The sequence below is a fragment of the Anastrepha obliqua genome, chromosome 4 (genome assembly GCF_027943255.1).
Source record: "Anastrepha obliqua isolate idAnaObli1 chromosome 4, idAnaObli1_1.0, whole genome shotgun sequence".
Taxonomy (NCBI): domain Eukaryota; kingdom Metazoa; phylum Arthropoda; class Insecta; order Diptera; family Tephritidae; genus Anastrepha; species Anastrepha obliqua.
Window position 1 is genome coordinate 67,108,369 of NC_072895.1, and position 24,690 is coordinate 67,133,058.

General features: G+C 38.6%; 2 protein-coding genes across 2 annotated transcripts; both read right to left on the reverse strand.

Annotated features, from left to right (window-relative positions):
- Positions 1-7,220: 7,220 nt before the first annotated feature.
- On the reverse strand, positions 7,221-12,435 carry LOC129244199 (odorant receptor 7a-like; the record flags this gene model as incomplete). The annotated part of the gene is made up of 4 exons (XM_054881811.1): positions 7,221-7,274; positions 7,335-7,695; positions 7,761-7,801; positions 12,427-12,435. Coding segments are annotated over 4 exons (465 nt in total), but the record flags the coding sequence as incomplete, so codon positions are not given.
- An 8,429-nt stretch (positions 12,436-20,864) lies between these two features.
- LOC129244200 (odorant receptor 42a-like) lies at positions 20,865-21,709 on the reverse strand. Its single transcript, XM_054881812.1, has 3 exons — positions 21,429-21,709; positions 20,987-21,347; positions 20,865-20,915 (listed from the first exon to the last, which is right to left on the reverse strand). Exons 1-3 carry the CDS (start codon positions 21,707-21,709, stop codon positions 20,865-20,867), a joined length of 693 nt encoding a protein of 230 aa, XP_054737787.1.
- Between the last annotated feature and the right edge of the window lie 2,981 nt (positions 21,710-24,690).

Genomic DNA, 24,690 nt, shown 5'->3' on the forward strand with positions numbered 1-24,690 from the left:
TCTTTACTTTATTTAGCTCAAAGAGATCCATTTTGTAAATTTCTGAGCCCAAAATAAATATATATGACCTTTCGTGAATGATATTTTAGCTCTTACCTCCACCAAAATCGATTGTTCAAATTCCAAATGCCAGACGAACAACCCTGTATATGCTCTGTTGGGTTATAAATTTATGCATCCCGCTGCCGCTGCTGCTCCTGCATAGTTGAGTGCAGGTCGTTAATGCTCTAAAATCAGTATTTTTCGGATAATTTATGGTGCCGCGCTAACTGCGTTTACATTTCATTACTTTACTTTTCCTTTTCAAGGCTATTTACACATACATGCACATAATCAAGTAAATCTACATTCAAATTGGCTTTTATTTTTTTACCATTATTTAGTGTAATTAAGCTAAGTAATACTTTGTGACCTCTTGAACTCAGTTATTAATGCGTAGGCAAATAATTTCATATCTTCTGACCTTTTCCATATCTCATTCTAATTACTTGTGGTTTTATTTGAACTTTTCTTTTGATTATAGTATAGAAATCGTTAAAAAAGCAAGGAAGAGAAAATTTTGTGAATTTCACAAAATGAAGAATAGAAAGCAAATATAAGTAAATATGGAAAGAAAAGAATACTTCAAGTTGGTAAAAAATTCGTTTTTCATAGTCTTGCTTCCATTCTTGATACAAATTCTTATTATTTTCCTGAATTCTCTTCCAATTTTTTTCGATTGTCTGAGTTTATTTATTTAATTACTTGTTTAAATTCCGTCAATTAAAGTACATCTCGTATAGGTTATTAAAAAGTAAAAACTTATAGTAACTTACAATATAAATGTGTAAATATACTACAGTAAAATATTTAGGCGGCCGCCGTAGCCGAATGGGTTGGTGCGTGACTACTATTCGGAATTCACAGAGAGAACATAGGTTCGAATCTCGGTGGAACACTAAATTAAGAAAAACATTTTTCTAATAGCGGTCGCCCCTCGGCAGGCAATGGCAAACCTCCGAGTGTATTTGTGCCATGAAAAAGCTCCTCATAAAAATATCTGCCGTTCGGAGTCGGCTTGAAACTGTAGGTCCCTCCATTTGTGGAACAACATCAAGACGCACACCACAAATAGGAGGAGCAGCTCTGCCAAACACCTTAAAAGGGTGTATGCGCCAATTATATATAAAATATTTGGACTAATTACTGTTTAAAGGACACAAAAGATCTTTAGGCCATAAGAGTTTAAAAAATAGCACCCCATATTTAGTTTATACTTAAAACTCTCACGAGAATTTGGGAATGCATCTGAATTTTGAATATTGATCTTGTGATAAGGTAATTGAAACAAGTCACAGAATCTAAGGCCCAAAGCAGGCAATGCGAAATATTTTGCTCAAGCAATAAGTGGCAATTGAAATGACTTATGACTATGTCCCTAATAAACATAGCCGATGAAATTTTTCTGCTCATTTCTATTGCCGGCCATACTAACAGGATGCACCTACTTTTGTAATCACGCATATTACAATTTTAAAGAAGTGAGTGAATGGCATACCTAGTAAAGCATTTTCGGACCTTTTCCACTCTTAAGGTGAATCCAGAATTAATATGTAGAATCCCAAATATTCTTCAATTCCATGCTTACATACATAAGAAATGATCTTATTAGTGAGAAATATTAGCTTTTGATTGTGGAAATGTCCCGGAATTCATCTGTTTTCCTCGTTAGGCATAGAACATAGACTTAGTAATCATGAAACATTTTCGAAGTAAAGGCGACACCCAGTTAGGTGAGATTAGCAGTTCGTGCTTCGTTCACATGACTTTTTAGTCGCTGTTTGTAAGCTGTGGCAAATCATTCGTTACTTCAGCCACAGTTGGCTGGTTTAGTATGCCTCGCAGAATTTTGTTTGGAGACGTTGGATAAAAGTGATGTACTTTTGACTAGCGCATATCCAAAATTGTATACAGGGTGGCTGATGAATTTTGATACATTAAGAAACTCAAATAACTTTTTTTTTAGTGTATGGAATTCATTTATTTTTTTTTCAAGTTGAAGGTCATTAAATTTTATTAAATGTAGCTTAACTAGTTTTAAAAATAATTGAATTTAAATGCCCCCCATGCTCGTTGACACAAGTGCGGCATCTTAGTAAAAAGTTGTTCATTGCTGCTTTGAGAGTTGCGACAGGAATAGCCGCAATTGTTGCCCGAATGGATTGTTTTAGTTCATCCAAATTTGTTGGCTTTGTTTTATAAACTTCTTGTTTACATAAACCCCACAAGAAGACGTCAGGTGCAGTAAGGTCAGGCGACCTGGGGGGCCAACGAAATTCGGAGTTTCTTGAAATCAGTTTATTGGGAAATTTTCGTCGCAACTCTGTCATAACAGTCTGGGCTATGTGAGACGTTGCCCCTTCTTGTTGAAACCACACAGAGTTGAAAGGAATTCTCTTTCGGCGTAGTTCTGGATAGAAAAATTCTTTCAGCATTTTCAAATAATGGTCTCCAGTAACCGTAACGGTGTGACCATTTTCTTCAAAAAAATAAGGCCCAACAATACAGCGTGAAGAAACCGCACACCACACTGTCACGCGAAGAGGATGCAATTCCGTCTCGTGGAGTATCTGTGGGTTAGAAGTACTCCATATCCAACAATTTTGTTTGTTCACATTGCCGTTTAAATCGAAATGGGCCTCATCAGACATGAAAAGGCAGTTTAACATGTTTTGGTCTTCTTCCACCATTTGCAGGATCTTCTGGCAAAATTCCAAGCGAATCGGCAAGTCTGCTGCATTCAGTTTGTTAACTATTTGAATTTTGTAGGGAAATAAGTCTAAATCTTTGTGCATTATTGTTTGCAAAGACTGTCGGCTGATACCAAGTTGAGCAGATAAGCTTCTTGTTGAAACCCTTGGATTGCTTTGTATAGCTGCAGCTACAGCAGCGATCGTTTCCTCCATCCGAACTGATGGGTTTCGATGATAAGGCCTTCTTGCGACTGTTCCTTGCTCAGCAAAATTATTCACCAGTCTCATTATGGTCCATCTGCTTGGAGGATCGCCGCCAAACATCCGCCTGTACTCTCTCTGTACCAAAACTACGGACTCCAGTGCGTGATAGCGGCGGACTATCCAAATTCTTGTTTGCGTGTCCCAGTTATCCATTTTAATAAATTTTAAAGATCAATCTGCAAATTAAAACAAAAATGGAACAGATAACTTAAAAAGAAAAAAGTTATTCAATTTTTTTTTGGTAGCGGCTTTCATCAGCCACCCTGTATTATGAGTCTCAACCGGTCTTAGCATTTGTTTGTAAATAAGTAATTTCTAGCGGATTGATAAACTTGAGCGCCTTCCAATGCGGAAATACATCTGATTTAATTTCAAGCGAAGCTCTTCTCGTTTTTTCTTAACATGAACTTTACAGCGCAGTTTGGAATCAAATGTTATTCCCAGATCTTTGGCTTCGTCGAAGTATTGGGCTATCGAGATATCGATGAAGATTAACTTCTGAGTAGCGCTTTTTAGGGAAAACACTATGTGCTGATTTGCTTTCGTGTAGCTTTATTTTCCATTTGTTAGCCCATGCAGCAATAAGGTTAACAGCTTTGTAGGCTTGTAGGCATAGTCTGTGAAGAATTGTGTTAGCTGGAAATTAAGATCACCATATTTCGATGCCTGCGTTAAAACCATAGACCCACCTTTTTTTGTCGATTTTTCCAATGCTCCGCTATCTTAGAAAGGCTTTCTCTTTTTCTATAGTCGCAGATATGTTAGTGTGAGTCTGCTCTTTTTGCACGTGCACTCTCGTTTGTTCTTCTGCTAATTAATCCTCTGAGTGGGTTTTGTATGCACTTATCCCTCAGTGCACAAAGCCTGTCCAATAACTCACTTTTATCATCAAGGAATTCGCTTATACTTGCACTGTATATAGCAAAGTGGGAGTGTTGACGTTAGTTGGTAGTTCGCGAAGCATTCTAGAGAGCGCACCGTACATTCTTCATGCTTTGTGAGTTATATATTCCGCATGTGTCTCAAAACTGTTTCTCTATAAATGAAGGGACCTACAATTTAAATATCAACCTATTAGCATCGCTAATTTTTGGGAATATCTGTCTTAAATAACAAAACTCATCTGCAGTTTTGTCCATATTTTTGACGAAGTTTTTTCACTAGTAAAAGTTGTATGTGCAATGGAGGTAGCAACACATCTTCAGGATTTTTTAAAGGAGCATGGAGAAAAGCTCGTTTCTCAAGTAGACCTTTTGAATATTATGCTCTTTCTTATCTAGACTCTCAAAATTCCGTTTATTCATGCAGTGACCCCAGCCAAATGGCAATTGCTTTTGAATCTCTGCATATGTTTTAGGAAAATTGGCTAAATTTAGTACGTTCAAGCTGTAACTTCATATTTTCATAATACTCTTTCATTCCAGTAACATTCCAGGAAGAATATTTGTTGTCATTATGTAACAGTACAGCGTTTATACTAACCTTCGGCGCATCTATGATCAATGGTTAGCCAGATATTTCATATTCGATCTTCAGCTACTTCATCACTGAAGGAATGTCAACGCAAAATACTATACTGCCATCTTGAGAAAAAAAAAATCTCAAAATTGTACGCGTAATTTTATGCATGCGAATATTTTGATATTTCTTCCAATAAAATCCAATCATTAAGTTGGGAAGCCAACAGTTCTGTTTGTTTTGTACTACAATTAAATCGTGCATCAAATCATTGAGATCGTTTTGAGTTAGGTTGTTTATTTGAAGTATATACTTTATTCTAAATACAGATCATTCCAATAAGAACACTCGTATACGTTTTCTTCAATCACGTTGTCCATGTTTACTGGAGGCTCACGAACCGGCAACTCATCACTCTGTGAGATAGGTCTTTCCAACATATTGTAGATTTGGGTACCCCAAATTATGCCTAGATTTTGTATTAATACTTTTTATAGACGTTAAGCAGAAAAGGTAATCTGAAAAATGGTCTTTCGGTTCACTATATCATTGGAACTGTGATAGACATTTGGTGAGATCCTTTAGCTTTAGATGTTAATAGAGTAACGCACTGTACTGTTTCAAACTATGACGTTGGCTTTTAACAGTTAGTTGACCGGAAATATAACAAAAGTTATCAAGATGATTTACACACATTTTGGTTAGAAAAATACGCAAAAATTATCAGGTTAGTCCATAAGTTTATGCGTACTTTAAACATAATTTCACTTTTGTACGATTTTTGCATACAAAAAATTATTCGCAGAATATAACGGAACTATGTATTTATATTATCTTAGATATATTGTGCATTCAACAAGTGATTTTAATCGCGGATAGAAGCACGTGTTGTTAAAAAATAAAATGGAATCTTCGAACGCGTGTAAGAGGCATATTTTGTATTTTTTTTATAAAAGTGGTAAAAATGCAACAACTGCTGCTGCAGAAATAAACAATGTTCACGGAGAGGATACCGTGAGTGTAAGGACTGCACGAAAGTGGTTTTCAAAATTCTGAAGTGGCAACTGCGACGTGGAGGATGCCCCGCGCGCTGGTCGTCCTGAAGTCTTTAACTCCGACGATTTGCTCGAACTCGTGGAAGCTGAGCCAAATTTGACAGTCAATATGATAGCTCAGAGGGTAAATTCATCGCATGAAACAGTTCACAGGCACCTGGTTCAGTTGGGAAACGTTTCAAAATGGGGGAAATGGGTTCCGCATAGACTTTCCGTCGCCAACCTTCAGCAGAGAGTGAATGTGTGTTCTTAGCTGCTGCAACGGCTTGAAAATGAAAGTTTTTTGAACCGTATCGTTACTAGTGATGAAAAATGGGTCCTTTACAATAATTCTGTTCGCAAACGCCAATGGGTAGATAAAGATGAAACACCAGAACCGACCCCTAGAGATGGCCTTCACCCTAAGAAGATTATCCTCTCTATTTGGTGGGATATGGCCGGTATGGTTTATTATGAACTTCTAGAACCAAGACGATAACTGCTGATTATTATTCCCATCAGCTATCAAACCTGAATGAGGCACTTAACAAAAATCGACCGTCTTTGTGAATAGACGCAAAGTTTTGTTTCACAACGACAACGCATGACCTCATACCGCAAGGCAAACAGTAGGTAAGCTGGACGAGCTCGGATGGGAACTAATGCCGCACCCATCATACTCTCCGGATATTGCACCTTGTGATTATCACCTTTTCTGTTGACCTCAATCCCATATGAGTAACAAAAACTACTCCTGAAAAGAAACTATAAAAAGGGATATCGAAGCGTATTTTGGCTCCAAGGACAAACAATTTTTTGAGCAGGGAACTAAAAGTTTGCCTAAACGTTGGGAAGACATTTTAAATAATAAAGGAAAATATATTATTGATTAATAAATACTTTAAACATTTTTTTTTATTAATTTTAAAACCACCTTTAAAAAACGCACGAACTTATGGCCTGCCCTGATACTTCAGTAAATTCTTAAGGAAAAATGAGCATAATTGAATAAGTACGAGGTTTATAAAGGGTGGCGCAAAATTAATCGGGTGGCGCAAAATTAACCATTCAACTTTTTATTAAACAAAAAAAAATATTTTGAATGACGGAAATCTTTATTTTGACCCTTACGTGCTCAATTGCTTGTCTGTTTGTATGCTGCAGCTGTCTAGCTCACAAGTGTCAAATATGATTGCCGTGGGACGATATTTGCAAATATTATAAATCTTTCCATAATTGATTAATTTTGCGCCACCTTTTATGAGTTTCGGAAGTCGTATCTAAACACAACGTAACCTCCGCTTATCAGTGTAATTAGCATTCACGAAACTCTCAGCCATTTTGTAGCATCATTTTGTTTTGGAGATAAAGGTGAATATTTTCTGTTTTTGTTGCTTTTGTCACTTCAGGATAGAAAAATGATTTATAAGTTTGTACATATGTATGCAGACGTATAAAATTTAAAATTTACAGCAAAACGCACGACAAAATTTCCCCATCATCATCCTCCAAAAATAGGCGCAGTCGTATATGCACGGCTTGTACATTTACAGAGAATATCATTCATGGCTGTTTACATTACTATACATAATTAATTTCCCCACGCATTCGCCTCTTCGGCAAACCAATCCACATATACAATTTTTATAAGTTCTCTGGAATACCTGTGGGTTCTGTTCGACATGTAAATAAAAAAACATTAGGTAGTACCAACCAGTTCACTAAGACTTTATTACGACTTCATTTGATTTAATAACGTAAACAAGGAAAAGGCAAATTTAATTATCTGAAAAAGAAAATATTCAAATAGCTTCTATTAATTAGAAAATATTATATTTCAACTCACGCTTGTAAAAGTCTCTAAGGAAACTGCCACAATATTACCAGCAAGTATTTTGTCTGCTTTTTGTGAGCGTTGCATGAAAATAATCAAAGCATGACGAAATCTCGGACTCTGCGCATACCACCGACATGAAAACAGAGAAGTGGTCAATTTGCTCATTTCAAGTGAAGCCTCATCCATAAACCAACAACAAGGAGCTACTTCAACTATTATTGCAGGAAAGAAAATTATAAACTTCAGAAACTTCGAAACATTAAAATCACTGCCAACAAAAGCAATAGCAGGTGCGCTCAACCCCAAAGCTGTACTAAGAAATTGGATGAAATTTGTGGTTGAAATGGGAGAGCGTATGCAATTGTAGTAGCTGAAAGAAATATAAGACAATTTAAAAAATAATGAAAGAAAGTGAAAACCCATCGCCCTGCTCACCGCATGCACTCCCAATGATCTTGCACGCAGGCAACAAGTTGCTGATAATTGCTGGTTTCATCAGCCACTTCGCAGATTCCAATACGCTCAATGCGCGCATTCAAAACATGCAGATGAGCCATTAGCAGCACTAAATATATAACCGAATAGGCGTCACTGCACGCAGCATTTGTCACTTGTGTGATCAAGCAAATCATTTGGAGAGCACAAGCTGTAATATAAGCGCGCTGTGACTGCTGCCAATCCAACGGTATCCAACCCTCGAAAGGCAACTTGTGGCGCATAATACCAATTAGTCCGTAAAAGAATAAACCAGACCAAAATGCGACCAAAAATGTAAGGAAACCCCATTGACAATAACGCACAGTTCGCTTTAGGTAAGCGCAATCGTCCGGATGCAGCTCAGCACGTCGATCCAGGGCGTTTAAATGAAGTGCCGCTTTTGGTAAATGTCTTTGAATGTAATAGAATAATATAGCCTGTTTCGCTGTGGTGTAGAGTAGAGGCAGTGCTACGCTCAGATTGACAAGTTTGTCAGCCAGATCGAGATGTACGAAAAATGATGCTACATATAACGACGGAAAGAGCACTGCGCTGTAGAGATTAAGTAGCAGTGCATATGCCCAATAGATGCGATGGGGTTCCTTAAATGGAAGCATTCCCAGATAACGCCAGCACTGCCAAGTGTATTTGAGCGCATCGTGAGTGTGTAGCGTTGACCGTGGTGGTGATAACGGTGTTTTGTGTGGTGACATTTTTGGGTCTCAAAAATGGCGAAGAATTTGGTTCGATTAACACTTTTGCTTTTTTTTGATTTAAGAAACGCAGATACTTTTTGGTTGCCGCTCTAAGAGTATTAGAATTAGACTTTCAAATGATGTGTGTAGGTATATTTATAGAGTTGAGTCAGCTAACAAAAGTGCTTGCACTCCTGCTAAGCAAAAGGGTTACGTGAATGTGTTAATTATCACAGAGACTAGCGAAAACGTGGGGCACAGTGGTACTGGTTTAATGAAATTTGCTCTTATAAATGTACTTACGTTTTATAATTATGCTTCAAGCCGAATGATAGAAAATGTTTTTTTTAACATCACCTGCCCCTGGACAGACAATGGGAAATCTCCTAATGAATTTCTTATGAAAAAAAAGGCCTCATAAAAACTATTTTCCGTTCGGAGTCGGCAAAACGGAGGAGTTCGGCCAAACACCTGAAAGGGTATAATCACCAATTATATATAATATATACTCGTACATATATAATATATATATTCTCAAAGTTGTATACTTCACAGACTGGTATTAATTTGGATTTGCAGTTCATGCCTCATACATTTTTCTAACTTTGGCATTTTAATTACTTATATAGGGCCCGCCATCTATCGTTACGGATTTGAACTAGGTATTATTTGAAGAATGGTAACACTTAGCTGTCATCTGATTTGACAGAAAATTAGTTTTATTCTTCCGCTGAACGAAAATGGTTGTGTATACTCTCAAAGAACCCTGGGAAATATTGCGACATTACTTTGAAAATCATGGTAATGTTGCAGAATGTGCGGCAATGGGAAGAAGAAAAGCACCGAATGAAGCGTATGTGCGTTACTTTGTGAAAAAAGTAAAAGAAACTAGGTGGCTTATTGACAAACCAACGCGTGACCGACCAAAAACCGTGCGTATACCCGAAAATATTGCTGCTGTGGCCGAGAGTGTACGTGAATCACCAGGAACATCAGTTCACCGTCGTTCTCAACAACTGGACATTTCGGAGACATCATTGAGAAGTTTGGTTCCATCATTAACCAGAAGGATTGTACGTCAAAATAAAAAAAACAGTTTGGAAAAATATTGAGTAGTTTCTTTTTTATAGCATTTTTAATTCCGTAAAGTTATATGGCGGACCCTGTATAAGCACATTGTTTACCGATACTCAACCGTGTGACCGCGCTATATGTATTTCCACATATGTATGCTTTCATCTGCCAATATTGGACGGAGGATTATCTCGCCAGACTAATCTTCCAATCACATTAGCGTTTGCGTACCTTATCAATATTTTTGGAAGACAAAGACCCTAAGGTCGAGGACTATCAAAACTGTGATATTGAAATAAATTGTCGAAAGTCAAGGAAATGTTCACTTTTTGTGGAATACTTCGACCACATTCTGTTCACCCGCCTTTGCTTTTTTTATAAGTCATAATTATTTCCGTTACTTCGACAGCAAAGCCACGTCTCCATTTTTTACAGGCACAGAAGAGAAAATATTAACTTATTTGAAAGTTCCAAGTAAATGTGCCTCTCTTGAGCTCGTAACTGTTTAAATTTCTTCAGTAACTACAGCAGCAGTAACTGCGTTACTTGAAGCAGTAATCTTTGCCTCCCAGAAATGTAGCAAACACTTAATTTGCACCGATAGCAAATTCTCAATCGAAGCTATCTTAAACCCCGCAAATGATACCCCGATGATAACAAAAATCCGCAATATAATTTCAATACATATAGGTGCAATCAAAATTATGTGGATTCCTGGGCACTCTGGGATAAATGGTAACGAAAAAGCTGACAAGAGAGCGAAAGAGGCGAATAAGGAACCTCTACACACATTTGACTATATCACTTGCAATGACATAAAGATACTAGCGAAAGAACTTGCCGCAGATAACGCAGCAACTAAATGGAACATTTATCAGCATCCTTATAAAAACTTTAACCCCTTTGGGGGGAAAAAATATCTACCCTCCATCTGCATTATGTCACCAAGCACAAATCTTTACTCGACTGAGAATCGGTCACACACTCATGACACATGCCCACCTGCTCAGCGGTTCACCGAAGCCTACATGCCCTTTTTGTGGCTCCAACGAATTTACTACACTTCATCTGATAGATACTTGTCCTCCCCTACAAAATATCAGAACATCCTTTTTCTCAAGCATCAAACCATCGGAACTCCTCAAAACGACAACGGTATGCAATTTAAATAAGATTTGTGATTATGTATCTAGATGTAAGTTAAGGCTATAAGACACGCTGTCATTTTTATTATACTAATAGCCGAAGGCCATAGTAGCCAATGCTTGAGTTCTTTAAGTGGAATAATTATTTATAATTGTTACTCTTTTAATAAATAAATAAATAAGATATACAAGGTGTCGCCAAGTTAATCACCCTATTTATAATAAGATTTATAGTTTTTGCAAATCGGGTCGGAGTCGAACGTCAATCATCTTTGATATATGTGAAATAGACAGCGATAGTATACAAACAGACAAGCAATGGAGCACGTAAAGGTCAAAATAAAGATTTCCATTGCTCAAGGTCAACACGATATTTTTATTGATTTAGTAGAGTTATTCAAAAAACAAATTGGCTGATTTATTTTGCCTTGTCAATTTACTTGTAGGTAGGTAGGTAGGTAGGTTTGGCAGCCGCATCGCACATAGAGACAACGATGCCACTTAAACCACGGAGTGGGTCCGTTGTGAGCCGCGGGGGCTGGGCTACATTTCCTTTTCCATATTGAACCATCCTGAGCTTTTGACAAAGCGTAAAAGGTTGTTGATACCTAAAGTGTATAGATTATCTATGTTCGTTAAGAAGTAGGATTTTAAAAATCGGTTTCTGCTTCTGGCTAGAGCTGGGCATGTGCAAAAAAGGTGTTGAATTGTTTCCAATTCCTCCTCATTTCTGCAGCTACGACAGAAATCATGCGTGTATACGCCTAATCTCCTTGCATGATTTCCTATGAGACAATGTCCTGTGAGGGCCCCTACTAAGGTCCTGATTTGAAGTCTACTCAGTTTTATAATACTCTTGGACAGACGTAAATTAAGCCTTGGCCATGTTTGCCTAGCAATTTCGCAGGTGTTAGCGCTAATCCATCTCTGATTTGCAGAATTGATTAGTGCGTCCTTAATGAGAAGCTTACAAGTTGCGAGAGGTATCTCCATAAAATTACTTATGTCTGGCATACAGGTACCTTCTCTTGCAAGTTGGTCTGCCCTACAGTTCCCTGGTATATCTCTGTGGCCTGGGACCCAGCATAATATTATACGATATTGTTTGGCCATCTCATTTAGAGATTGGCGACAACGTAAGACACTCCTTGATGTTGTTTGGAATGCATCCAGGGCTCGTAGGGCAGCTTGGCTGTCTGATAGAATGCAGATATCCGTTGATGATATTCTGTTTATCTTTAACCATTTTAAGGCTTCATGAATAGCGTTTATTTCCGCTTGAAAAACGCTACAGTGATCCGGTAATTTAAAGGATTCACTAATAGAAAGCTCTTCGCAAAATAACCCTGATCCTACACCGGTGTCCATTTTGGATCCGTCCGTGTAGATCTTAACGGGTGTATTGGGTGTTGGATCTTCCTCAAGCCATTCCAGTCTAGAAGGGATTTTCATTAGGAAATTCCTTTCGAAGCAAAGAATGGGAGGGTGATAATCACAGTCACTGGGTATATCCGTGTAGGAGTCTAAAATGGTTGAATGTCCATGTGTGACAGTTCTCCACTGTGAGCTCGCTTTGAGCCTTAAAGCGGCGCAGGCCGCTGAGTATTTGCAGAAGAGATCTAGGGGTGGCAGATGTAGCATGATGTCCAAAGCCATGGATGGCGTGGTTTTCATGGCGCCACATATTGCTAGTTCCGCTGATCTCTGCACCTTATTCAATAAATTAGAATAGGTTTTTTTCTGCATAGCACACCACCAGACAACATTTCCATATAGAAGAATGGGTCTGACGACAGCAGTGTAGAGCCAATGAGTAACCTTAGGTTTAATTCCCCAGGTCTTCCCTAAAGCTCTCTTACAGGCATAAAAAGCTAGGTTCGCTTTCCTGACCCTTTCTAAGGTGTTTGACTTCCAAGTCAGTTTCCTATCTATGTTTAGTCCCAAGTACTTGGTTTCTTCCGAAATCACAAGAGCTTCCCCTTTGAGCGTAATTGGACTTAGCTGAGGGATTCTGTGTTTCCTAGTGAACAATATGAGTTGTGTTTTGTCTGGGTTGACTCCTAGACCACACTTTCCTGCCCACCTAGAAAGTATATCTAGAGCATTTTGTATTAGGTCTCTTAATGTAGATACAAATTTACCAGAGACAGCAATAACAACATCGTCGGCGTAAGCTATCACCTTACAGCCCACCGATTCCAGTATTAACAGAAGTTTGTTTACAACTGCGTTCCATAAAAACGGTGAGAGGACTCCACCTTGCGGTGTACCTCTACTTACCAATCTCCTGAGCACCGATTCTCCTAGTTCCGCTTCAATGATTCTGCTATTTAGCATTTTGCCAATGAAGCCTACCAAGCCCGGTTCTACCCTAAGATCAGTGAGTGCTGCAGTAATTGCCCCTCCTTCAACATTGTTAAAGGCCCCTTCAATATCAAGGAAAGCGGCTAAAGTAAATTCCTGTTTGTGCAGTGAACTCTCTGCCGTGTAAATAAGGTTATGTAGAGCTGTCTCTACCGATTTCCCTTTCGTGTAGGCATGTTGTGACGTAGAGATAAGATTTCTATCTATAGTTAGGCTTAAGTGAAATTCTATCAGCCTCTCCAAAGTTTTCAATAGGAAGGAGGAGAGAGATATCGGTCTTAAGTCTTTTGGATGGGTATGTGAGTTTCTACCAGCTTTTGGAATGAAAACAATTTTGACTTGTCTCCACTTAAGAGGTATATGACCGTAGAGAAAGCAACCTTTGAAGATTGCTAGTAGTCCGTGTGCTAGATATCCGGCGGCCTTTTGCAGTTCCACCGGGTAAATGCCATCTGGGCCCGGTGATTTAAAAGGTTTGAAACTTTCAATCGCCCATAAGAGCCGATCCTCAGAAATAGCGTCTATTCTGACTTCACGACAGTGTGCTGTATCTTCCATGTCATGCCCAGTAATGTCTGAGCAGCCTGGAAAATGAGTGTCGAGTAAAAGTTCTAGAGACTTTTTACTGGTTGTAGTGAAAGTGCCATCACTTTTCTGTAGCAGTTCCCAATTTTGAGGGCTTCCCGCTAAAATCTTACGAAGTCTGGAGGCCTCAGTTGCCCCCTCAACCTCTTCACAAAAGGATTTCCAAGATTGCCTTTGGGCAATTCTGATTTCCTTCTTGTAGATTCTCAGGGCATCTTTATAGCCTTTCCAATCTTCATCGAGACGTGTTTTCTTTGCCTCATTAAAAGCGCTTCGGCTTGTTTTTTGAAGCTCGCTTAGCTCAACCGTCCACCACTTAGGCTTGGGTTTACCCCTCAGTCTTCTTATGGGACAGGCTACCGCCAAGGCAGCATTCATGGTGTAGGTAATCTTGTCAACCAAATTTTCTAGTCCTTCTATGCTTTGTGGCACCGCTGATGGACATGTTCCTAGGGTAGCCCCGATACAATCTATATACCTTTCCCAGTCTGTTTTCCTGATATTTCTACCAGGCTTAGGTTTCGGTAGATTTTTGCTAACCTCAAACGAGATATATCTATGATCAGAAAAAGAATGTTCTTCCAAAACTTTCCAGTTCCTAATTCTGTTAATAACGGAGTCAAAAGCAAAAGTAGCGTCTAACACTTCCTGTCTATTACTAATGACAAAAGTAGGTTTATTACCTTTATTGCAAATCTGTAGTCTAGTACCTATCAGATAATCAAAGAGACACTCACCTCTAGCGTTGGTATCAGTGCTGCCCCATATCTCGTGATGCGCATTTACATCCGCACCAATGATTAGCTTTGCGCCAAGCTTCTGCGCCTGCGCTACCAGATCTTTGAATATTGATCTCGGTAGCTCCTCGTGGTCATGTGCGAGGTAGCAGGAAGATAGCCACATCCGTTCATTTCCCGACTCCAGGCTAATGGTCAATTGATCGGTGTCGCTGTAATTAGAGAGCATGAAAGCATTTATCCCTTTTCTTATTAGTACGCACGCTCTAGGGTTACCTTTGTTGCGAGCATACATCAGTTTATATTGTTGAGTCCTTAGTCCGCACACAAGTCCATGTGATACCCATGGTTCTTGAATCAGGACAATATGATGTCCACTTTTGGCCAGGTGGATTATGAGGTTGGCGGACGCAACCTTTGAGTGGTGAAGGTTAATCTGAAGAACCCGTAACATCATGGTTACTGGGCTTCCTCTCCACCACCGTTTTGTTGGGCTCATCTGAATCTGACGCCAGTAGCTCTTCCTCATCAGTGAGAGTAGTATTAAGTACTCTATCTAACAAGGAAGAGATACTGCCGTCAGTAGATGCCTTCCGTAGCGCTGTAGCAGTGTTAGGACCGGAGCCAGATTCCGCCGTGGGGCCTATCTCAGCTCCAACCGGGTCCTTTAAGTTAGGCGCCTTGTCCTTGTTGTAGACCCTCAGAGTTATGGACGAAAACTAATAGCTTACTACACCGTCCGATCGCGCCAGTGCGTCCGCCGAGTCCTTGCAGACTACGAAAGTAGCGCTTCGGTACTCGCCCTTGGGATCGTCCAGCTTTGTGACCTTCCAAGACGATGTAGGAAGCTCTGGATTGCATACCCGAAGCATCTCAAGGATTTGTTTAGGGTCTGATGGCTCCGCTGGTAACCAGGCCCTAGCTCTTGGTAAACTAGGGATGTCATCCCTTGAAATTACCTCGAGTTTAGACCCAGGCCATACTTCGCCAATCCATGAGATGGCTATTTTGTATAGATCAGTGGATCTCTGATCGGCACAGGCGATTAGCTTCACATGACTCTGATGCCATCCACTATCGCGACAGAAAGGAGCTGGACCAGGATGCTCCTTCAGAATTTGGAAGAAGACGCTTGAGAGCCTGGCTTCCACTTTCTTCCAATTGTCAGGCGAAATAGTGCCGTCAGGGTTGCTTTTATCAACCACCGCCCATAGCTGTTGGCCTTTGACAGCTTCGCTGTACGTAGCTGGAGAAGTCTTGTTGATTCGGGGCTTCTTCAACGTGCTGGGGTTGCTGGGTGGGTCGTCCGACAACTGACGTTTTGGGTTCGGTTCAGAGCCCCGAGGGGACTCCTCCGTTACCCTTGTCGCCCAGCTGAATGAGTGCTTCTGTTTAACAGACCACTCCCCCTCTGGAATCGTTTTCAGGCGCTCCAGTAGCCTGAAGGCAGCACGTCTCTCCTTGTAGCCATGCCGTGCAGGCTCTGCTACTGCGGAGGTATCAGTCGTTCCAGACTCAGCTTTGCCACCTTTACCAGGGCTAGTCCCGGTATTGGTGGTAGAGGAAGTTGACTTCTTGGCCGTAGTTTTGTTGTGAGTACCGCCACTTCTGCTGTTGCCAGGTTTGTCCTCAGCACCAGCTTCCGCCGTACGAATTGGGCTAGCCGTGAAGGGCTTCGATGTACTGTCACTTCCACTAGGTTTAGTTATCCCAGCTTCCGTCGTACTAAGAGAAATCTGGTTTGGTCCAGATTTGGGGATGGAAGCTATAGCTTCCTTTGCATTTAGGGACTGCTTGTCCATTGAGGTTTTTTGATTGAAAGACTCCATCTGTTTCTTACGATCACCGTCCACCGTGGCAGACATGGTGATCTTATAAAAAGGAAGGGGAAACATGATGGTCGACCGTGGCAGCGCCCCATACCACGGCAAGGTCATGGTTATACCCCGAGGTGACCCGGTATCGAGGTAGCTCCGTAGAAATACAGTCGGACAGAGAACCCCCTGACTGCAAACCACCCAATAGGCACGGGTCGCATGACACCTTGGGTTAGGGGGGGGGTGAGGAGAGGAGATGATGGGATGATGAGGGTTAAGGATTAACAGGTGCGTCGGTACGGTGATCTTCATATGGTGATTGGATGGCCACCAATTTTGCCATGATGGCTAGCCAATCCTCATATGGAGCTTCCCTCTTAGTTCGTATTGGGTTGGTCCCCATGATATGGGGGTCAAACCAACACTTAAGCCTCATCCCCGCGACAAGGAGACCAACATGATGAGGAATTTACTTGTATAATTTCAAGAATTTTTTTAAATTCAAACTACCAGTTAATAATAGGTAGCGTATATATTTCCATGAAATATAACAACTGACGTCACACTTATTCCTAAATTAAATCAAGCGAGTATTGATCATTCGGGAGGACACCGGCGAACTAAACAAATCTTTGATAGTCCGAAGATTAAATGATTTGATTCTGTTATCAATATCACCTTTTGTAAAACTCTATAAGCCTGATCATTTGTTATGCCACATACAATCCAAACGCGGGAAATTGTGGGCAGTTTGGAGCAGGCCGTGCCTATGTCGCTAAAAACTTCGAATAAAAATGTTCTAAAAATCGATTAACCAATCTTTTTCTTGTGTTTGTTTAAGTGAAGCTCTAATATCTTAAAAACCAAAGTCAACGGATTCTTCTTCTTCTTCTTGATTGGCACGATCATCGCTTTAGCGATTTTGGTCGAGCTTGACAAAGGGCGCCAGTCGCTTCTTTCTCGTGATAAACGTCGCCAGTTGGTCACACCAAGTGGGACCAAGTCCTTCTCCACCTGATCTTTCCAAAGCAGAGTAAGTCTTCCTCTGCTACCACCAGCAACAAATACTTTTAGAGCCGGAGCGTTTGTATCCATTGTCCCGACCCAGCCAACGGAGTGGCTGGATCTTTATTCCTTGCGCTATATCTATGGCGCCGTAAAACTCATACAGCTCATTGTTCCATTGCTTGCGATATTTGTCATCGCCCATGTGTAGAGGTTCAAACATTTTCCGCAGGACCTTTCCAAGGGACGCCCCATCGTATGCTGTCATCGTCCAAGCTTCTGCACTATTCAATAAGATGGGTATGATGAGAGACTCATAGAGTGTTACGGGTACTTGTTCATCGAGAGAGGACTTCACTACTTAATTGCCCACATAATCCAAAGTAGCACTTGAAACTCTTATAACTTCAAACCATAACTGTGGGCACAAGGCACAAGGGTGCCGATATGCAAGTGCGTTGACTGTTTGTTTGGTGGCAGGAGGCACTTCGTTCTGTCGTCATTCACTACCAGGCCCAGAAATATTGTAGTTCAAAATAAAAAAGGGATTAAAAAATATCTGAAAGCTTAGTTTCACAAAAATTTTTACGTTGTCTTTATACACTGCTCTCATTTCGCTATAACTTCATCACTTGTGCTATTTACATCACGTTCACACGGTACCTGTCTGCAAGTTATAATAGCCTGTAATTAATGGTAATAACAATGTTTATAATAGTGCAGTGTATAAAGGCGAGAGAAGTACGCATGCCTTTTAATTGCCGCGTGCCTTTTACTTTATTTCCTGTGCGGGGTTCTAATAAAGATGGGTGGACGTTGACTTGTTGAGAATATGGTTATCTCTCTCGAGGTAACGCAAATGATAAACCACGATAGTACATTTTAAGGGCTCTTAACTTTTTCTTGTAATAGTTTCTGATGTCGCATACTTTCGTTAATAAATCACAACCGACCGAAGCCCTGAAATTACGACATAACCCGAGCCATTCTCCCAACTCAGTTCGATTTATAAATCACCTCTAAATTGCACCTATCTGATCTATGCCGAAGACTTGCAAAGTTTGATTTGAAAGTATCAAGATGCAGTGAAAAATATGGAATCAAGTTAAACGTAAGCAAAACTAAGTTCATGGTGGGCAGTGGGAAAAATATATGCAATAATATGAAATTGAGTATAAATGGCCAATCGAAAGAGTAAGAGAGTTTAAGTATCTATGTTGCCGGGTAAAAGAAAACTGCGACTTCTCCTCAGAGATTAAAACAAGAATAGAAATAGCACGGCAATCGTTTTGCAACTACAAAAAAGTCCTACCATTGATGATTTTAACTTAAATCTTAAAATGCGCGTTACCAAACATTATGTTTGGTCAATATTGTTGCACGTAGTCGTTTTCAGACGAATACTGAAAATTCCCTGAACTGATCATGCTTCTAACAATGAAGTATTAATACGAATGCGAAGAGACCGAGAACAGAGAAAAACTGCGTACCTGGGCCATATAATAAGAAATCCGAAATATCATCTCTTGCAACTTATTTTAGAATGATGTAGTGGACAGCAACTACAACTTAACCCTGACCTACTTCACACACAGCTCTTTCTATATGAATGTGCTCTATAAGAATACTTTTAGTTTCAGAAATGTACTGCAACACCGTGAGACGAAAATTAACTTTTATCCAAAAAAGGTGTGATTTGGAAGTGAAACCAAATTTGTAAATTTTAGTATTTATCTTATTTTATTAAAGTTCATATGCCCGGTGTTTAGATGTATTTTTTTTTAAATAATCTGTGGACAGATTTTTCAAAAGGCATTGTTGATCTTCTGGTATGGCTGGTGAAAAGTAGAACAAATTATTTTATTTTATTTAAGCTGGATATAGGTCATGGAGTGAGTGTAAGTATTTAAAACAGTTTTCTGAAATTAAATTGATCAGAAAAAGAAATACTGAGTAGGTAGCATAGAATATAAAATCCATTTTCTTAAATATCTTCTGCTTTCGCTCTTCTTCTTCTTCATCTTTATTGTAGGACCAAGTGCTGTTTTTTTTCTTGCAGCGTTTGCATTTCGACGGAGGATATTATTCGCTCTGTGGTAGTATCCATTCGACTTTCAATTCCGTTTGTCACCATTGGCCCTACGCATGTCTTATATATGCGAACATATTATAGAGTAAATATATAATAAATGATTTTCTTTCATAATTTCTAGTTTCGGTGTCCGAAAGATTGCAATGTCAAGCGCAAACCAACAAATAACGAGACGGCGGTCGCTTAAAATTATAACATGTTGTTTTTGTACATATTAAGTATACTTTGGAGATTCGAGTATAGGTACACCCTACAGCGTTAATTGATAGGTTCATTGGACCAGAAGCAGTTGGGACGACGATATGCGAAAGCTGGTTTATCTGGTGCTTGTCTGGTATTTGTTATACTCACTTGGCCTAAGCCGATATCAATGACACCGATGGCATCAAAATTTTCATACAGGTTTTCAATACAAACGCACAAGCGTTTACATGAAGCTTCCTATCTAATGCCGTTAAACTAGATGGTCATTGAGCGAGGAGGAAGGAAAAGGTCTCCATTGCATTGCAGAAAGATTCAGATTGCACTAATATATGGGACAAATTCTATTTCAAAGTGTTCAAGACCAGACAGTATTTCAGGCACTTTTTATGCAGCCCTGATGTGACCACGAGCTTATATAAAAAGTGAGAGACAAGATGTTTGAATGTAAGCGTCGCGAAACCAGGCTGGCTAAGCTATTCCCCTTCATAATTTTCCATTGGTCTACCGCACAAGAGATTCCAAGTGCAGTTGAATCTTATCTTAAACATTTCCATTGGAACCATATGACTGAGACCCTGCCATTAAACCTGTCACTGCAGCTTTGTTAGCCGAAGAAATACGTTCCATCGCCTTTAATCCACTCACAAAAATGTTCTCATACCGCGTCCGCTAAACTGGTGCTTGGCCGACTTATTCACCCCTCACGCAAAATATGAGTTGTCTTAAGACAAAAGTAAAGTTCGTCATTTTCGCTTAAATTCAAGTATTTCTTTTTTTTATTTTTTGGGCTCAAAGCCTTGAAACAATTGTAATATTTTAGTTTAAATCAGCTAGATATAAATATTAAAGAGTAATGAGACTCTAGACGCATCTTTCATTAAATGCTTATTATGGTCGTTAACCACCTTTTCCTAGACGAAGTCGCATATAGGTTTCTGTCGTTTGTTACTCATATAAGCCAAATAGCAAAGTATTCGGTTGCGGCCGAAAGAAAAGTTAGTCGCTTCCCAAGTATTTTTGGGCGCTCAAACAGTGAGCCTAAAATCCGATTGCCGCCTGGATATAGGAGTGAAAGTTGATCTTCTTAAAAGATATACTTTTGACGCTAATAAAGAAATTTTCCTCCATACTGAAAGAGAAAATTGTTTATACTAATTCCATCATTATTATTATTTTTAAATTTTACCCTTGATAGTTTCAAAACTTAAAGCATCCATTGAAATAATTGAAATAAATAAGCTGTTCTTTATTAAATTAAACACTTTTCAATAGTTTGTTTTATTTTTCCAATTATCAAATAAAAAGGAATTCTTGGAAACACCATCCATTTGTGTTGTTAGTTTATTACTTGAGTTGTTTGAGTAGTGTAAACAAAGAAAAGGCAAATTTTATAATCTGAAAAAAAAGCAACGCCCATTCGTACATAATTATTTTCTTAAATGTGTACGGCCCAGCCTGCAACTCACCTTAACAAATGTATCCAATGATACCGGTGCAATATTGCCAGCCAATATTTTATCCGCTACCTGTGAGCGTTGCATGAAAATTATCAGAGAACGACGAAATTTGTGATCCTGCTCATACCAACGACAGGAAAACAGTGAATTAGTCAATTTATGCATTTGAGCTAGAGCTTCGTCCATAAACCAACAACATGGAGCAATTTCAAATAGTACAACTACAGAATAAAGAAAAAATTTCATCAACTGTAACAAACTAAAATCTTCGCTCACGAAAGCAGCAGCAGATGTACAGAGCGCAAGAGCAGTGCTGACAAATTGAATGAAGATGGTTGCCGCAATGGGAGGCCGTATGCAATTGTAGAAGCTGGAAGAAGATTGATAAGGAATAGTCTAACATGAAACATATCAGTATGCAAATATGTAAATGATCTTAAGTGAAGCTCACCGCATGCACTCCTTGTGATCTCGCACGCATTCCGCAAGCTGTTGATGATGTTCCATTTCTTTGTGGCTCTCGTTCATATACTCGTACTCGAATTCACAGGCGCTTCCTAGCCGCACAATGCGATCATTTAAGACGCGTAAATGAGCCACCAAAAGCAATAAATATACCACTGAATAGATGTCATTACATATAGTGGAAGTTGCATGTATACACAGACAGAAAATCTGGAAAGCACAGGCCAATGCATAAAATGCCATGGAGTGTTGCCAATCGAAAGGCATCCAACCTTGATAGGGCAATTCGTGCTGGACTATTCCCACCAACGCATAAAGCACCACACAAATCGTAATGCCCGTTAGCGATGCAATAGAGATGTTATGACATTGACGTACTTTTTGGTTTAGATAGGCACAATCATCCGGATACTGCTCGGCCCGCCTGTCCAACGCATGCAAATGCTATGCCGCTTTTGGTAAATCACCGCGAATGTGATAGCAAATGATGGCCTGTTTTGTGGTGGTATAGATTAGTGGAATTAACAGGCTGAAGCTTTCCAACTCTTCGGTAAATTTTTTTTGTATGGAAAAGGTTACAAGATAAAGTCCGGTAAAGAGCACCGATGCGCAGAAATTAAGTAACAGTGAATATGTCCAATAGATACGGTAGTGTGTGTCGACTGGATGTATTCCCGTTAAGCGCCAGAACAGCCAAATGTAACGCAATGCATCATGAGTGTCTAATGGATTGGTTGTCGGTAATGAGGTTGAATCTTTTCCAATGCGCATTTTACTTTTTACTATATTGTCCACTTGAAGGAAGTCTTGACTTATATATAATTTTCGATTGACTAACAGTTACTAACAGGAACCTCAAAAGTGAACGTTTAATTAAAGGGTTGAAGCATAAATATTTAGGGTAATTAGAAGGAGTTATATAATTAAAAATAATGGCGGACGCCTCTTGCAAAGAATCTATTTGAATTTCAGGGAAATGCCGAAGGGGTGTAATGGTGTTGAGCAGTAAAATAAAAATGAAAAAAAAAAATAAAAAAAAAATATGAATAATTTAAAAAATTGTATAAATTAAACGAAGGAAGAAAAATAAATTTATTAAAAACAGGAACAGTTTTTAAATTTAACGTAATAATAAAAGAAGTAAAATAAAAACATAAAAAATAGGAAATAAAAAAAAGCAAAAATTAAATAAATTAAGAATATTAAAAAAGAAAAAATTCTGTAAAATAAATTAAAATGAGGTGAACTGAAGGGATCAAATGAGTTTTAATAAAAGGGTGGGATAAATGAAAGTTAAACTAAGTGATGAAATATAGGAAATGAAATATGTAATATGTATAAGGGGGCACAAAATTAATAACCCTATCAGAAGATGTATAACTTTTGCAAATGGCCACAGTTCAACCATTTTTGATACATGTAAAATAGACGGTCAAAATAAAATTCCCATCACTCAAAATCATTTCTTGTGTTTTTATTTATTGTAGTAAAACAGTTATGCACAAACAAAACTGATTGTTAATTCTGCGTAGTCTTGTAAATTGGTGAATAGCTTAAAAAACCCCTTTTTTTATAATACAATAAAAAAATTAACGAGGTGAATTAAAACTAAATGAAAAATATGAAATAAAGTCTCTTAGAAGCAGAAAATAAATCACTTAGAAGCAGTTTATAAATAATTATTTTTTTATGTTGTGAAATTTTTTCTCACACTCAAGTTTTGTTAGTGGAACGGATCAGCAGTCCAGTTTCTAGACATTTATGTTCCTTGGATGAAACAAAATAATCTAAATGAAATAAATAATGAAATAATAAATAATTAGCTCAGTATACAAAAACAAATCCTTCCCATTTTCCATCTATCGGTCGGTCGCTCTATTTCGAGGACTAGATTGAGCGCGAGTGCTGAGTGGTGGCGACTGTGGTGAGTTTTGAAAGTCAAACTTGTATTCAAAAACTTTCTCTATGACGCAAATCACGAAATTTCTCTATTTTGAACTGCAGGCACCACACTAAACACCAACTGATGGCAAATTCAAAAATGGTATAACAAAAGATTGCACCCATCAGAGAGGTAATCGAGAAAACAAGAGGAAGAAGAAACTGCACAAACAACACATGAATAAATTGCACAAATGTGGCACTACACGCACAGCGGTACCACGAACGGGCTTATCTGTAGGATTGAGATTGGGTCTGCATCTGCATAGTTTCCATTAATCGATTAGATTCAATAACAACAAAGAAATTCTTCTGATTATCCATGAGCGACATTTTTATTGCTTTACACAAACTTTAATGCGTATATGAAATCAGTTTAAAATATTCAGTGACACCTCTACAATATTTTACTTCCATTTTATTCTTTTATTTCCGCTCAACATTTGCCTTATACTGAAACACCCTTTTAGGAAGAACTGTGCTATATAATTAAAATATGTAATTTTCTAATGAAAATTTTAGATTACAAAAGTGTAAGTAATTAGCACATAGACATTAACAACAAAGAAGAACTTTTTAAATTTTAGGCCTGCTGTGAAAATCCCCAACACACTGACTATTAACTTTGGTGATAATTACTAGGTTTGGCAAAGCAAAAGTGGGCACAGAAACACCTTTTAGAATTTTGTGAATGGATTTAGTTATGAGAGAAACAGGATGGGAGCAAAAGTTCATGAAAATGTATTATATTTATATTTCGATTTGTTTTCCACCCTGGAGCCTTAGGAAATATATATTTCTTTTGAAATACGTAAAAAGAGTGATAAAAGAACGGCATGTGCTCTGTGGTATGATTACTATTTCATTGCAAATGAGGTAACTGCAATTATCAAAGAAAACCTATTCCTAGTATATCTTTTTTTTTAATTCTTATCTGTTAAAGTATAATTCCTTACATAACTATAGAAAAGCACTTATTTACAAAATTTGATCATTTATTTGTTCCTTATTTAAATAAAATTTTATTTTTTTGTTTGGAAATGCAAAAATGCTATTTGTTATAATAATATAAATGATTGGATGTTAATTTTATTATAAAGAGGAAGGTATGCCGATAATAGTGGAAAATAACATCAGGCAAATAACCACCAGGAGAACGCTTAAAGGACAATATCTTTTTCATAAAATTTCCCATAACCGAATGGCAAAGTGGCCGTCCTATGCCCTCGCTAGCCTCACGAATTCCATCTTTGAGCTCTTTAATCGACCCTGAACTGTTGGCGTAGACCTTCTCTTTCACGTGGCTC